We start from the raw sequence: 16518 nt of genomic DNA on the forward strand, positions 1-16518 counted from the left end.
CCGATCGGTTCAGCCGTTTTGACATTTATTGGACACAAACAAACAGACAGATAAGCCAAATTTATATATAGATTAATTCCAATATGAGAATTGCACCCATTGGTTGATTTTTATCCCCTCAAAATTCAACCAATTTCAAAACACAACTTAGAAAATAGTTTTTGATTCCCAATTTCTAGTCAATTTATGCATTTGGATATATTTAATCGTAAAGGTCGTTTTTGTTATTATGTATTTGAACTTTTAGTTATATTGTACAATTTATTTGTAATAAGTTGTTTAGTCTTGTATTTTTATCTCTGTAATATTTAAGATAATTATCTTTTTCAGAAGTATTAAATGATTGCAAGTTTTAAGTAATATTAAAATGAAAAATGTTGCGCAGACCTGAAATTCTGATTTTAAAGCGATGGCCCTGAAACAGGAATCACTTCTTAGATTTTTTTAGGAATAAAGCAAGAACTTTTATTTCTTATGTAAATTTTTAGTAAGTTTTTTTTATAAATTCTTATCACACAAATATCTGGATAATTTTGGGAAAGTAAAGGAATTGAGTTGTTTGTCAAAAGATTTAGATGGGATTTTGTAGAAATTCAGGGTATTATGATCCAGATGCGGCTTATGATATTTCCCGATATTCAAGATACAGAACCCAAGGTAAACCTATAAACCCGAAAATTAAAAAATTATGTTCGTATTTCGCAAACTTACGCAGTTTTTCGCGAAAATGAATTAAGCGAATACAGTGTCAGAAAATGCGAGAAAATGCGAATTTTCGGTTAAAAAAAAAAAATTCGACGCGATTTACCTTTNAAAAACATTTGGGATTAGAATAATGATTAAGCTTCAAGGTACCAACACATTCCATTATCGTATTATTAAAGGTTAAAAAACAAAAACAAAAAATTAATGTAATTCTTTTTTATACATTACACTGTTGAGCTTGGAATCATTGAATATCTATTGACGAGAATTTCTCTGTTTTCTGGTTTCACTGTAATATTAAAGAAGTTAACCTTGTCAGCGTTAGGTGAAGGTTATCCTTTGTGTTCCAGCAATATTTATTTATTATATATTTAAAGAAGTAACCTTGTCAGTGTGAGGTGAAGGTTATCCTTTGTGTTCCAGCAATATCTATTTATTATATATTTAAAGAAGTAACCTTGTCAGAGTGAGGTGAAGGTTATCCTTTGTGTTCTAGCAATATCATGTCTACTACTGGTTTCAGCAATACTTTATTGGAGTGCTCAATGCTTAGGTAAAATATCAGTCAGGATTTTTCATAAAAAGAAATTAATATTTGATTATCATTATTTATCATTTCTTATAATTTTTAGCAGTATTAGTTGGCATTTTTTCATTAATATCATTATTTATCATTATTCATCAATATTTATCATTATTTATTGTTATTTATCACTATTTATCATTGTTTATCATTATTTAGTATTATTTAGTATTATTTAGTATTATTTATTATTTTGTATTTTAATTAAAGTTGAGAGAGATGCTTCTGCTAGACAAGAACTGGTCTCCGGGTTGGCTAAGAGCCTAGATCAGGTTCAAGAAGAAACTGGTCCTGGATCCAGAGCTCCACATCATCTTTGTATCCTCGTCCCCTTTAGAGATAGATTCCAGGAACTACTAGGTATAATTTCTATCTGTTCAGTCAAGACAAATATTTTTACATTTTATCTTTAACTTTCAAATCATTTTTTCTTTCTATTTTTCATCAAAATTCCCTAATTTGGCATATTATCCTTTAAAGGGAGAGACCGGCTAGACATGGTCGTTGAGGTGAAAATGCAGTATTGTAGAGAAAAAATTTAGGATTTATTTGATACCAATGAGACATTTTTACGGTGTACAATTTTTAAATAAGGATGTAAAGTCTTTTGTAATATTTCACCAGTTGTTTCAGTGAGCAGAAAAAACGTGTTATTACAAATCTTAAACATAATTGACAAAACATGTAACAAAAACAATTCTACAAACTAGTTGAGAAAAATAATGAAATAATTTCATTGAAAATAAGTTATTATTTAGAATTATTTATTTAGAGTTTGCACCACACATGAAATCATTCCTGGACACTCAGAAAATATCCTACGAGGTCTGGGTCCTAAACCAAGTAGATGGATACAGGTTAACATTCAGAGGGCAAATCTTTCAAGTCTTAAATCTCTAATGTCCATTTGGTAATGACTATTTGGTAATGACTATTTGGTAAAGACTATTTGGTAATGAATATTCAGTAATGACAATTTGCTAAGAAGAAAATTTGGTAAAGACAATTTTGGTAAGTTCACAAAAGTGACAATTTGGTAAGGATAATTTGGTAAGGTGAAAATTTGGTAACGACAATTTGGTAAGTACATAAATTGACAATTTGATAATGACAATTTGGTAACTACATAAATGTACACTGTACATACATATTGGCATTTAGTAATGATTAATTTTCAATTTTATATTCTAATGAATGATGAAGAGGATTATTTGTTTATAACAAAGAGCCTCATTTCACATAAAGTTAATATTTGGTATGTACACGGTTGTCAGAAACCAGCCAACGAATGGGTTTAATTGGTTTGCCAGCCACCGGAAGTATCTCCTTGATCCCACCGGCTGGGTTTAAAGCTTGGCGGGATTAAAGGTCCAGCAATTAAACAGGTATTGGGACGGTGCTTCCTATATCTGGCGGCAGTCTGGGGGGTCTCATACAGATTCCATTTCCTTATGTTCCTTACATTAAAGTAACAATTTGGCAATAACAATTTGGTTAGTACATAAAATTGACAATTTGGTAATGAAAATTTTGGCAAGTTAAATATTGGCAATTTTTTAGTTTTATATTTGATTAAAAAGTAATTGATTCTAGGGAACTCGTATTTCTTTTTTAGAAAAAAATGCTCAATTTTTTTTTGAAAATTCGCAACATTTTCATCACCTCTTCTATAGGGGGGGGGGGATTTTTACAAGACTCAGAGGGATAAAATACTTAAAAATAAACTGGCTATATGTGTGTATATAATTGCAAGGGACATGGTCTTGACAAATAATGGAAATAAAGTATTGAATTCTGGTTGGAACCCCAGTATTCCCAAGTCAGCCAGTGTTTGCATGGTTATAGAGTATTTCCTAAATGAGGAAACTCTATGCAGATCACACAACCTGACCAGAGCACCAACTCATGCTGCCAATTTGAATGAAATTCAATCCATATTTACTGGATCTAAATGAGTTAACATCAAATCAATAATTTTATGATTTTTCATACAGCCACTTCCTATTGCTTCAAAAAATGATTTTAGGGTCATAGTCTAGGGATCTCGCTGATTGTTATAACTTCCCAAATTGTCCTATTCTCTAATTGAACAGACAGTGTCAGGAATGGATAGATTTACCTGTCAGCTTTAAAGTTTATCTAGTTCAGTCGCTGAAACCAATTGATATCTAAATAAAGTGCTGCCCTCCATGTGTCCTCTTGAATCATTTTATTCATCTGCCAGTTTTAATTCAACTCAAATGAAGATTTCTTTAAATACTGTTATTTAGATTTAACCGCGCTTCCTTGATAAATGTTGGGTTTAAAGAGAGTTCAAAATACTGTGATTATATTGGGATGCATGATGTTGATCTACTGCCGATTAATCAAAGGTAAAGTGAGTTCTAAATCCTGTGATTATATTGGGATGCATGATGTTGATCTCCTGCCGATTAATCAAAGGTAAAGAGAGTAGTACTGTGATTATATTGGGATGCATGATGTTGATCTACTACCGATTAATCAAAGGTAAAGTGAGTTCTAAATACTGTGATTATATTGGGATGCATGATGTTGATCTACTGCCGATTAATCAAAGGTAAAGAGAGTAATACTGTGATTATATTGGGATGCATGATGTTGATCTACTGCCGATTAATCAAAGGTAAAGAGAGTAATACTGTGATTATATTGGGATGCATGATGTTGATCTACTGCCGATTAACCAAAGGTAACTGTGATTATATTCGGTTGCATGATGTTGATCTCCGGCCGACTAATCAAAGGTATAGAGAACTCTAAATACTGTGATTATATAGCTGGGAAATAACTATTTTTTTGGGGTTTTTTTTCTCACCGTAACTCAATATTGATTAATATGCAGGCGGTAAAGGAACTGAACACTTGTCACAAACTCTAATTTTCGACTACTTATATCTTATATCCTCCCCTGGGCTCCATGATTATACTTATCCAGGGGATACTCCTATGCATATATCCTCCCCTGGGCTCCATCCTAAATATGAATATGTTTAGGTTAGATTATACTTATCCAGGGGATACTCCTATGCATATATCTTCCCCTGGACTCCATCCTAAATATGATTATGAAACTTTTATTGGAGGAATTTTTCTCATCTCCAGGCAAACATTCAAGGAATTAACAGATAATATTTAATAATTAATTTTTAACAATCTAATAATATTTAATAATTGGCAAATAATAATCTAATACTTTTCAAATAACAAACAGATAGTATAGTTATCATGTAAAAATGATATTATTTATCAAATGATTATCTAATAGTTATAAAAAGGTGATATAAAAGTTATCAAAATGTAATATGACAGTTATCAGAAAATAGTCCTAATAGTTTTCAAATAATAATCTAAAAGCTTTCTAAAAATAATAGTTTTCTGATAGTTTCTCTAATAGTTTTCAAATGATCTGATAGTTTCTCTAATAGTTTTCAAATGATAATCTAAAAGCTTTAAAATAATAATCTAATAGTTTTCTGATAGTTTATCTAATATTTTTCCAATGAAAATCTAATAGTTAAAGAAAATCTTAATCAAAGTCATCAACAAAATGTAGTTTATGTTTCGTCAGCATCAAACTTGCTTTCATTAAAGACCTAACTGTTCAATTCTTTAATGCTTAATTTGATTAGAAAATGACTTCAGATTTTTTTTTTAATCCTAGATGCATACTTTTACAAGCGCCACAAATTGTTAAACCTTCCTTAGACATTTTTGTGTACGCCCCTCCTGATGTTTACACTCCTGGTCTAACTATCTTTAAATTAATTGTGGTTTTTAAGTTCGCAAAATTTTAGTAACTTTTTATATTTGATTAGAATCATTTAAAATTATGTTAATTACTATTCGGTGTTGGATATTTTTTTCTTCAGTTTCTTACAAAAATTAAGTTTGATGTTTGATGTGTTGTTAAGACATATTATTTAACTTTTTTAATGATTAATTTTAATCTCAAATTAATAAATTAAATTACAATTATCTTTATATAATATTATCTGTGTGGATTAGTTAGTAGATGGAATGAGCAATAAGTACTGGGGCTGGGGGCTGGAAGATGATGAATTTTTTGTCAGGTAAATATTATGATTTCAATAATGAATACTATTTAAGTACAAAGAACTAAACGTCTTGAAAATAAGTTTTAAGATCTTACCTCGCATAGTTAGCTGATATGTTTCAGTGATAACAACAACAATATAACCAATACTGCATATAATCCTTTTAAAGGGACTGTAAGCGTAACTTCAAGTTTTCCTCCATGCAAAGATAGCAATGTCTGATTAATAATGGTACCCTTGAAATCTTGATCTAATTACATCGAAAAATGTTTATTTCTGATTTATCAATTGTTTCTTGTGCAAGTCACTTTTGCAGAGAAACCAGGAATGAAAATGAACGGTTAAAAAAAATATTGATTAATTCTTAATCATACAAAGCTTCTTTTTAGGGTACCATTGTAGATCGGGTATTGCCATCAATTTGAAATTACGCATTTAGTCCTTTGAAGGGGTTCTTGGAAAAATACAGTGTGTTTTCAGACTACGGCAGTCCAATATAGAGATATCCAGACCGAAGCAGATCGGGACAGGGAAAACAAATACTTTCAAGCATATTCACACAGCTAAGTAGGCAATTAATTAAAAGAAGTCTGTTTTATAATTTTAAAATGTTTGGACAGGGGTATATATTTTCTTTTAAAATCATTCCTCCCCCTCCTTTAAAACCATTTTCTTCCCCATGAAGTTATGTAAGTTTTATGGTTTAATCGCCTTCCCATGTCCAAATTTTTTATTTTTTTCACCAATCTTCAAAATTTATTTTTTACTCTGGGTTTGGAGGGGGACCGATTCCGAAAAATGTATTTGGTTAAATATGGTCATTCAACAAGCACTAGAGGGTGGGAAAATATAATAAGGTCAAAACGTTTAGCTTTTTTGGAGGGGGGTAAAAAATTATGTCTGCAACCTTTAATCTTTTATTTTTACTTTTTTTAAATGCAATATGTTTATTTTAAAATAGATAACGTTTAGGGAGAGGAAACGGGATAATGTAAAATGTTACAATCAAGCAAACTTGACAAGACGGAGAGATCGGCAAACTGGACTTAGGTAATCATTCATCAACCAATAAATCAATATTACTTATAATGGCGGCCTTAGGTAATCATTCATCAACCAATAAATCAATATTACTTATAATGGCGGCCTTATAAGACCAATCAGAGGTTTAACAAGTGACAAAAAGTATCATAAGTAGTATAGTAATTGAAATTATTACTGAATTTGAAACCTTTTCTTGGAAGAAATACACGAAATCTTTTATGTTCAGTACATTAGACTACCACCTGGTTAAGAAGCAGAATCTGGTGATAGATAAAGCTGATGTACATCTTCTAGATATTAAACTCATCTGTGATACTGATCTTACACCCTGGTGTAATTGTACAGGTATATTCCTTTAACTTCCTGGCATTCTAGCAACCTATAGGGTGTTCCACAAAACATGACTTTTCATCTGAGAACTTTGAGTTTATTTGTGACATTCAGTTGTCAACCTACTCCTTGATTTACTTGGGTTACTTGGTGGATTATCTCCAGAATTCCAGGTAGGAACATTACGGAGATTTCTGGTTAGTCCTCAGAATCATGATACAGACAAACAGACAACCATAACTCTCATGACTCCTGGCACAGCTAGTAATTAAAAAGATTCAAGGTCAACTCCATCTAGTAATGTTGTAAATTCTCTTAAAGTTTTGGCCTCCTTGGTTTCAGTGGATAGTTTTTTCCATGTTCTTACAACTCTGTCTGAGAAGAAATTTGCCCTCATGTCAGTCTTGGACCTCCTGGGTATCAAGTTCTCATGGTATGAAGTATGTCTTGTTAAGTTTTCATTGTCTGTACCTACTGTGTTGAACCAAGCATTTTATCAACATTATCAGAACCCTGCAAGATTTTGAATGTCTGGATTAAATCTGCTCTTGTTCTCCTAGCTTTCAAAGATTGTATTACCCCAAGTTCAGGTAGTCTTTCCTCATAATTTTTACCCTTAAGACCGGAGATCAGAGTACTCTCTTCTGTACTTTTTCAAGAACATCAATGTCACTTATATTTTTTAATATCAAAGACGCCCTTCAATTCGTCTGGCTACCGTCATGTTTTGTGGGACACCCTGTACCTACCTACCTACCTACCTACCTACCTACACTATCCTACCTACCTAGATTTTATCTGCCTAGGTGCTCCCCCTGAGACAGCAGCAAAGGACCGAACTAGAGACGAAGATGTTATTGTACCGTTAATTAAACGCAAACCATGATTGTTTCAATGTTAAATACACAACAACAACAACATCATCAGACGTCTTGTATTTATGAGACTAATAAACACATTGTTTACATTAATTAGCAAAAGGCATGGGCATTGAGATGTTACCCGAGTACTTTACTGTCAATAATTATTTGGTTCTTAATTTTGCTAAAACAACACATCACAACATCACAATGTTAAATAAATCCAAACAATAAGCATTGCCATGTTAATCAAACAATAAAACAAGCAATGGTTAATTTATTACAAACAATAATCAATGTACATTGTACATTTAATAAAACCCCCAAAAAAATATTGTACTGATTTTCAAATAGAACTGAATTGTCTTGAAATCCAGTTTTCCATGTTAAATGACTAATCTTGTAGCAGTTAAAACAGTCACTTATGTTTTTAAACTGTATTTTCCTCTTGTAAATCTTCCAATATTGTTATCCATGTTTTCACGCATGTTTGTGTGCGTTTCAAGTTTTTTGTTCATTCAACGTCACAAACAGTGTTTTTTTTAAGCTGTGGTACACCTTAAAAGACAAATGACCAGAAATCAAGTGAAAGTTTATATTTTATCATGAGAAACGAGCCAGTTACCGAATCTTTTGTTGCCTACTTCCAAATTTATTTTGGAGACCAATGTGTCGTCCTGTATCAGTTTTCCATATAATGAAAACTGTGTATTTTAGTGTCCGTTTTTTTTATTTCTTCTTATAAAGTTTTTGAGTCTTAAAATGTGTTAAATATTTTGTAAATATTTATTAGTTTAGTCTAATTTGAGTTCTTTTATAAAGCTAACATTTGTGTATTGTGTACAATCTTCTTCTCTATTTATCGCAAATTTCCCGTTTATATATCTTGCAGGAAAATGGCAAACGAGAAGTAAGTTGCAAAAATGGAGTTTGCCGATTTAATAAAGATATCTAGGATTGATAATGTCAGGTTAGTTAGACTACAAAAAATTATTGCACGGGTGCACGAAAGCATTTGTGTGGGGGGGGCACTTGTTTGCGTGCATCATTTTGGTGCCCCCTCCTTAAAAACCCCATTTAATAAAACTATTCGATCATTTACACACATAAGTGTTAATAAATTGTTCGATTAATTTTCTTAAGTGGACACTCCCTCTTAATACTGTGGTGTAAGCTTCAAGTGGTAAAAAATAGAGGTGGAAACGTTCATTTCTTAAAAATATCTATATTTTCATAGGATTTGGACCAGTACAAACGTCGTACCCACAAATGTCTGACGGTACAAACATGAGACTTACAAACGTCGGACAGTACAAACGTCGGACCAGTACAAACGTCAGACCAGTTCAAACATCGGACCAGTACAAACGTCGGACCAGTACAAACGTCGGACGGGTACATTTATAAGGAAAAACGTCGGACCAAGGAGGAAAAAATATATTTGAATTTTCAGATTGAAATTCTTGTAAACTAGCAATTTTCTCTCAAAAAATATTATTCATAATCTCACAAAGTCTGGATACATGGACGAGGAGACTGCTAACTATATTGAGGTCAAGCAGGGAGGACGGCACCTACTTGATTCAAATCAGTTTGAATACAGGGTTACAAAGAAGAAACCCAACAAAACCTATTACCAATACATTCAAAGTTGTAAATAATGAGAATGACAAGATTATCAGTTTCCTGAGAGAAAAGAGTACGTGAAATAGAAAAACAAGTAGTTAAAGAAAGCTCTGGAAATATAGCAATAAGTCCACGAACTGTTCTTGGAAACATCTACAACATCGGGTTGCAAAGATATAGGGATTAAACTGTATGATCTTGTAGAATTTATTGTTTGAAATCTCTAAGGTCTACAACAGTGGGTTGCAAAGATATAGGGATTAAACTGTATGATCTTGTAGAATTTATTGTTTGAAATCTCTAAGGTCTACAACAGTGGGTTGCAAAGATATAGGGATTAAACTGTATGATCTAGTAGAATTCATTGTTTGAATTTTTTTAAACAATGGTCCATTCAAAATCTACCAAGTCCGACGTTTTTTCTTATAAATGTACCCGTCCGACGTTTGTACTGGTCCGACGTTTATACCAGTCCGACGTTTGTACTAGTCCGACGTTTGTACTGGTCCGACGTTTGTACTGGTCCGACGTTTGTGCGTCCGACGTTTGTACTGTCCGACGTTTGTGGCGTCCGACGTTTGTACTGGTACCCAAATCAATATTTACACTGAAAGCAGTATTGATTGAGGCTTTTTTAACAGAACTTTTTTATTTAAGGAAAAAAGAGAGATTTTAAATTATTTTTTTTTAACATGATGTAATTAGACTTAAATGGATTACATGCATAATTTCAAGTGACTCTCCGATGTACCTTTAAAACATTGAATTCTACATCGTTTCTCAAGCAAGAAATGCACGAGTCACTTTTGTAGAGAAACTACAAATGAAAATAATCGGTTTTCAAAATGGGAAACATGGATATTTAATGCAATACTTAATCAGACAAAGCTTTGAGCGGTATTGTTGAAAATCAGAATTGAAATTATGTCATGTCTACAGTTACTTTAAACCTCTCAATTGATCCTATATTAATTATTATTAATGAGCCTCCCCCCTGCGTACCACGCGTAGGGGGGTCCGTGCACCTAGGCCCCCCCCCCGCATTTTTGGATCATTACTAGTATGAGCAGATTAAAAACTGAAAATTCAAAATTACTTTTTCATTTATTTTCATACATAGGGAAATTTATATTCATTTTTAGTCCGGAGAAGAAAAAATATTTTATTTCTAGAGTCCGTCGAGCTGGTAAACCCTGTATAGAGGCTACTGTAGCTGTTACAGGTCATCATCTCATAATCTCCAGCTCGGATACCAAGGATTCAACAGATAGGTCGGTTTTCATTTTTAATAGATTGGTCGGATAGGTTTTCTATTTATAGTAGACAGGTCGGTTTTTATTTAAAATATTTATTCAGGTCGGTTTTTATTTAAAACATTTATATAGGTCGGTAGTTTCATATTCAATAGACATGTCGATTTTCATTTTTAACATAGAAGTCCGTTTTTATTCTTAACACGGTTTTATTTTTGATTGACAGGTCTGTTTTCATTTTTAGTGGATTGATATTTTAAATTTTCAATGGATAGGTTGTTATTCATTTTCAGCAGACAGGATGGGTTTAATTATCAAAAGACAGGTTTGGTTTCCTTTTTGATGGACATATGGTTTGTTTGTATTTTTTAATAGAAATGTTTGGTTTTTTTTTAAATGGTCAGGTGGGTTTTTTATAATGAGAAGACAGGTCGGTTTTTTATTTGACAGAAAGGTATTGTTTCTACAAACATTTTGGTTGGTCTGTTTAATGATCTACTAAAGATATCTGTTTACAGAGAAATGTGGTTACTGCATCGAGGTATTCTATCTGTAAGCAAAGAAACTGAATCCAACAGGTGTTGTAATCATCTTCATAATCTTTATTTTCATGATTTTAATAAGTATTGTAATAATTATCATAATTTTAATCATTATCAAATTGCAATCATTATCATTATTGTAATCATTATAATTTTTTAATAATTATGATTGTAGTCTTGATTGTTATCAATATCGAAATTATTGATTAAAATAATAATTGTTTTCTATTATTATCATGTTCGTAATTATTTTCGATATACATCACTATTAAAAAAATGATTAGTGTTTTTTTTCTTAGATCTGGGACTTTACTTCTGAAGTATAAAGATATGAGAGTATTTAACCTAGATATTATAGGTAAGCACTTGTTGATTATAATTAAAGTAATAATAACTTTCCCTTGTTTTTTCAATTGTTCTTTTTTTACCTACTTTTTCTCAAGTACGGATTAAATTAGAAAAGTCAGCCATGACGTGATAAGTTCCCTCCCCCCCAGATAAAAATTGCTCAAATATTAGCATTTAAAAATGATTTTCTTAAATGGCCCAGTCATTTTACTGTTTTTCGTTTTTGGGCTAGTTTTACCCTAATGCTTCCTAAAAAATGTGTCGCACATCTGGGATTTTTTCAGGGGCACCCTACCCCCCCCCCCCCCTAGGTTTTGACCTACACGAGGTTGCGTGATTGTTAAATTACTATCGATCTATCGACGTCTTAATTATTTCTGTTTGCAGGTCAGGACTGTCTGACCGCTCTAACCACCTCCCTGCAAGCTCTGAGGTAAATATTCACGGCATTGTTGTTTCCTTTTACTCAACCTGTTGTTTCATTTAGATACTCAATATTCATTCTAACTAACTTTTCCCAATAAATAAAAATATTTCCCAAAAAAATGATGATTTGTAAAAATATTGTTTTAATAAAAAAATTGATGATACAATTTTTTTTACAAAATTACGAAATTGCGAGAAAAATTAGGATTTTGATAATACAAATATTACGCCAAAAATTAAGGATTTGTAAAAATTTACTTCGAAAACGTGAAATTTATAATTTGATTTTTGTAAATTTGCAGATTTAACCTTAAAAAATGGTATAGTCTGACATATAAAATGTCCGCGAAATCGGCTCCCGAAACCACTAATTGGGTCAATTTTATGTCTAAGCATTGAACGCTGCACAGTTGGTTCCGCGTCCGGACAAATTGAAAAAATAAGTTTTTTCAAAAATTAAAAAAATTATTAAATAGATTTATTTTTGCAAATTTGCAGATTTGAGACTTCAAAAAAAGTTTTAACCTGATACAAATTTACAAAATTGTGAGAAAATGTAGAATTTTAATCAAAAAAATATTTATCATTTTTTTCAAAAATTCAAAATTTATTTTGCAAATTTGCAGATTTGAAGCTTTAAAAACAAAAATGTTACAGACTGACATGTAAAATGTCCGCGAAATCGGCATCTTGAACATCTGTGAGCTGGGGTTGGAAGGTGGAAAGGGAAAATTTCAAAGAGTTAACCCTCATTCAATGTTTTACTCATTAACAAAAAAAGTAAATTGCCATTCTTGAACATTTTACAATCAATTAATCAATCAATTAGTTTATTGTACAGGGTTACCCACAAAAGATAAGAGTGTAAAGACGACCTAAAACTTTAAATATATTAATTCCAAGGAATTAATCAAGTCTTCAGTCTTAATTAAAGTCGTTTAATGGCTTAATTATTTATTTGACAATGGAATAAAACAAGTAAACTGTTGTAGGGAACTGTTAATATAAGGAATTACAGACAGTATAAATGTCTTTAAGTCGTCTCTGAAGTCTCATCCTTTGTGGGCTCCCCTGTATTTTTGTATTGTCGTTTAGTAATGTGGAAGAGCAAACCTCATCATATCCTTTCTTCTATAATCCAGGATTCAAAGGTATATCCTATCTGGTAATTCCCTCATTCACAACAGTACTCTTAACACTTTTTTTCTGATCAATTATGGGGTAGTTATTGTCATTTTTTGATTCTATCACTTTTGCAGAGAAACCACAATTAAAGATAATAAGTTTAAAAACTATAATGCCATCTTTGCATTTAGGGTCTCTTAAAATTAAACGTCAAAACGGTGGAACCGAATGGGTCCAACTTTTATGTAGTCAGGAATTATGAATTTCCCAGAGAAAAAATTCCTACTTTTTATCCAGGATTGGAAGATGGTTGGTGTCTTTTCCGTCCAGAGGAGGAATATTGCAAGGTCAGCAATCTTCTAAACAATATAATTTCACGCTGATTGCCAAATATTCTAAAAATTAAAATTTGATAAACCATTTGACCAATTTGATAACTTTTGAACTTGATAATAATATTTCTTTAAAAGTAAGTAAAATAAATAAGATTACAAACAAATAATTAAATGAATAAAAAAGTCAGTGCAGTAGTACAGAAATTAATAATAATAAGTTAATCTGAATAAAAGGAATGTGTTTTAGTTGATAAAAGGAGCTGAGTCCACGTGGCGGGTATCACGTGTTAACCACGAGTTTAGTGTGTGCGCCACCTATGGTAAACTACTGATAGTTCCTACTAACCTTACAGATTCACAGATCCTTACTGTGGCCAAGCATAGAATAGGGTTAGTAGTTTTTAATACAAAATTTGAAATTAATTAATATTTTTTTTTTATTGTATTTTTCAGTTTTAAATCTTATTTATTTCCTAAACTTATTTGTCTTTTTCAGTGGAAGATTTCCTGTTCCTTGTTATCTTCATAATGTAAAGAACAATTCAATCCCACTGGTCAGGTAGTCTTGGAAAAATAATTAATGATTGATTGATTGATTGATTGATTGATTGATTGATTGCCTGGTTGACTGACTGACTGACTGGCTGTTGATTGATTACTGTTACTTGTTCAGTGGAAATGTTAAAAATTGTTGACAAATTAATTGGTAAAATAATGGATTGATTGATGAAAAAATTGACTGATTGATGGTTGAAGGCTGAATTGATTAATTGCTGGACTTATTAATTGATTTGATTGATGGATTGATTGATTGATTGATTGATTGATTGATTGACTGATTGATTGACTAATTGCTTGATAAATTGATGGGTGAAATGATTCGTCAATTTATTTATTGATGGAAAAATGAATGGATTAATGACTAAAAAAAATAATTTCTTGCCTTGATTGTTGTACTGATATTTTGATTGATTGATAGGTTAATCAATTGATGGTTGAATTGATTTAATAAAAGAATTGTTCGATTGAGACATGGATGAATTGGTTGATGAATTAGTCGGTAAATGGATTGGATTAACTGTTGGATGGATAAATTTATTGATGCTTGAATGATTAATTGATGAATGGTTTTATTGTGTGATGGTTAAAGTGGATTGTTTGATTGATTGATTTTAAAAGTATTTTGTTAAGTGTGAAGGTTGAAGATATTTGACTTATTTTGATTAAAAGGTGAAATTGGTGGTTGAATAAATGGATTGACTGAGGGTTTAAAGCACAGATTTAAAAGTGGTGGCTGGACTTATTCATTGATTTTATTTCATGATTGTTTGATTTTATTGATTGGTGTTATGATTAGTTGGTTGGTTTGCTGATTGATTGATTTGTGGTTTTGTTAGTGAGTTGATTGATTGGTTGGTTGGTTGGTTGGTTGATTGATTGATTGATTGATTGATTGATTGATTGATTGATTATCTAGAGGCTCCTACACTGTGGCTGGCTGGAGGAATGGTGAGGATGAGAAGCTGATGGCTGGGATTAGAGGAAGTAATAGAAAAGGATTTATCATCTGTATTCATCATGACAAGGTGGGGAGATCAAAATTGCTAAATTTTTCATCTCATAAATTCATAGAGAATAGAATATATAGAGAGGAATTTACTGGAAAAAAGTGTAAAACGGCCATTTTGTTGTACTGTTTCCATACTGCAGGTGTACTTCACATATTTATGTTATATAACCTGTTGGGCCCTGGAATATCATTTATAGAAAATCTAAAATTATTGTTAAAAGAAACCCATATTATGAAATAGGCTGGTTTCATAATTGACCATTGATCATTTCACATAGACTCTAAGCCTTCCACTTTACAAACGATGATTTTCCGTTATAACTATAAATCAAATGATGATTTTTAAACACCTAATTCATTTTATAAAGTTTATTTAACAGTTTAAAAAAATCGAAATTGAAATGGATAGTCTAGGGAACATACTGTATTAATGTACTCTACTGCATATAATTTGTGAACATTTACATGATTTGTACACTTTGAACTCCCTTTCAGGCTGAAAGGGACTGAAAAAATTCATACCAACAAATTCCTTTAATTCCTCTCTATATATTCTATTCTCTATGCATAAATTTGATTTGAATTTTTTATCTGAATTGTTAAAATGGTTCTTTTGGTGTCTCAAATGATTGGTGGTCATCAGATTAAAATAACATAAAGACAGAAAAAAATGTTAAACTTTGAAACGCAAGCAATAGGATTGCATTCTTGGGAAAGACCAAAATGCCTCTAATTTGACTTATGTTTGAAACATTGAGGTAACATTTAAATAAGAGATTAATTTTGAAAAGATCAGTCTCTCCTCACTGCTTCACATCCCAGCACATGGATCTCATTCAGTCACACCTGATCCCCCCCTCTCATTACACCAGGGACAAATCTTTTGTTCCCATTCTGTTCCCAATCATTAAGTTTCCTGCTTGGGCTTGGCACAGTATTATTCTGCCTCTTGGAATTTTTCCTTTTTTTCTGGGGTTGAAACCATTTAAGTGGCTTAGGCATTACTGCAAACGACCCATATTTCTGTTTTTCTACCAGCACATTCATCTTGGCTGCCTGTGTTTACTGCCTTCTTTACCTTAAGCACCATATATTCATATCCATTTACTTCCAATCATACAAACTTTTGCTTTCCACTATTATTAATTAGCAACTTTTAATTCCCATAGGTACACTTCTTTAAATTATTATGTATCATGCAACCTGTTTTTTACATGTTCTTGCTTTAACATTTTCTTCTATTTCATTGTTGTTTTCATATTTTGCATCCAATTTGTCCAATTTTTTAGTATAGCTCCCTGTTTTGTCCCCATTAAACAAATATTCCCGAAAGGATTCACACCTTCATGATTGAATCTCTGCTTATATAAGCAATCTTCCACACAAACCTCACTTTTCACTGCATAAAATAAACCTCATTGGCATTAACCCCGATTCACACCAGGTTGCAACTTTTAAGGTTGACATAGGGGGTTGTAGAAGGAAGTTTCCCACCATACATTGCATTTTCTCCATCTCCCTGAGAGTAGTTTTGATGCATATAAAATTGATGGCCTGCACATGTCTCCCATAGAGCTCTTGTTATTACTGCTCTGTCAGAATACTGTGGTCATTCCTTCATGCCCCACACTTGAATCTATTATTTCCTCTCTTCCCCATATCATTCCACCTCTGTTATAACCTGGACCTCCCCCA

General features: G+C 31.9%; 2 protein-coding genes across 3 annotated transcripts in view; both read left to right on the plus strand.

The window, feature by feature from the left end:
* On the plus strand, window positions 1-8490 carry LOC111716031 (beta-1,4-galactosyltransferase 7). Of its 2 annotated transcripts, XM_023491444.1 has the most exons (12): window positions 1-424; window positions 1171-1258; window positions 1499-1648; window positions 2061-2145; window positions 3559-3606; window positions 3677-3730; window positions 4304-4424; window positions 5315-5379; window positions 5845-5931; window positions 6337-6414; window positions 6635-6753; window positions 7545-8490. In XM_023491444.1, the coding sequence occupies exons 1-12, from the start codon at window positions 410-412 to the stop codon at window positions 7622-7624; spliced, it is 990 nt and encodes a 329-aa protein (XP_023347212.1). In that variant the 5' UTR covers window positions 1-409; the 3' UTR covers window positions 7625-8490. The 2 variants fall into 2 exon arrangements, with proteins under 2 accessions (XP_023347212.1, XP_023347211.1); XM_023491443.1 differs by lacking the exon at window positions 3677-3730 and having other exon boundaries at window positions 3559-3660.
* The window catches only part of LOC111716030 (myotubularin-related protein 9), a 19650-nt gene continuing 11613 nt past the window's right edge, over window positions 8482-16518 (plus strand). The window contains exons 1-10 of the mRNA XM_023491441.1: window positions 8482-8568; window positions 10397-10495; window positions 10996-11055; window positions 11319-11377; window positions 11755-11800; window positions 12889-12944; window positions 13216-13265; window positions 13501-13643; window positions 13750-13812; window positions 14731-14839. Coding sequence (XP_023347209.1) covers window positions 8522-8568; window positions 10397-10495; window positions 10996-11055; window positions 11319-11377; window positions 11755-11800; window positions 12889-12944; window positions 13216-13265; window positions 13501-13643; window positions 13750-13812; window positions 14731-14839 — 732 coding nt within the window. The 5' untranslated portion in view covers window positions 8482-8521. The remainder of the gene's footprint in view (window positions 8569-10396; window positions 10496-10995; window positions 11056-11318; window positions 11378-11754; window positions 11801-12888; window positions 12945-13215; window positions 13266-13500; window positions 13644-13749; window positions 13813-14730; window positions 14840-16518) is intronic.

Source organism: Eurytemora carolleeae, unplaced genomic scaffold (assembly GCF_000591075.1).
Source record: "Eurytemora carolleeae unplaced genomic scaffold, Eaff_2.0 scaffold1917, whole genome shotgun sequence".
In the NCBI taxonomy this organism is placed as follows: Eukaryota; Metazoa; Arthropoda; class Copepoda; order Calanoida; family Temoridae; genus Eurytemora; species Eurytemora carolleeae.

Coding starts and splice junctions, on each gene's coding strand:
- LOC111716031 (XM_023491443.1), top strand. Junction 1,649..2,060: donor TAGATTCCAGGAACTACTAG/GTATAATTTCTA, acceptor TTATTTATTTAG/AGTTTGCACCACACATGAAA. Junction 3,661..4,303: donor CTACTGCCGATTAATCAAAG/GTAAAGTGAGTT, acceptor GAATATGTTTAG/GTTAGATTATACTTATCCAG.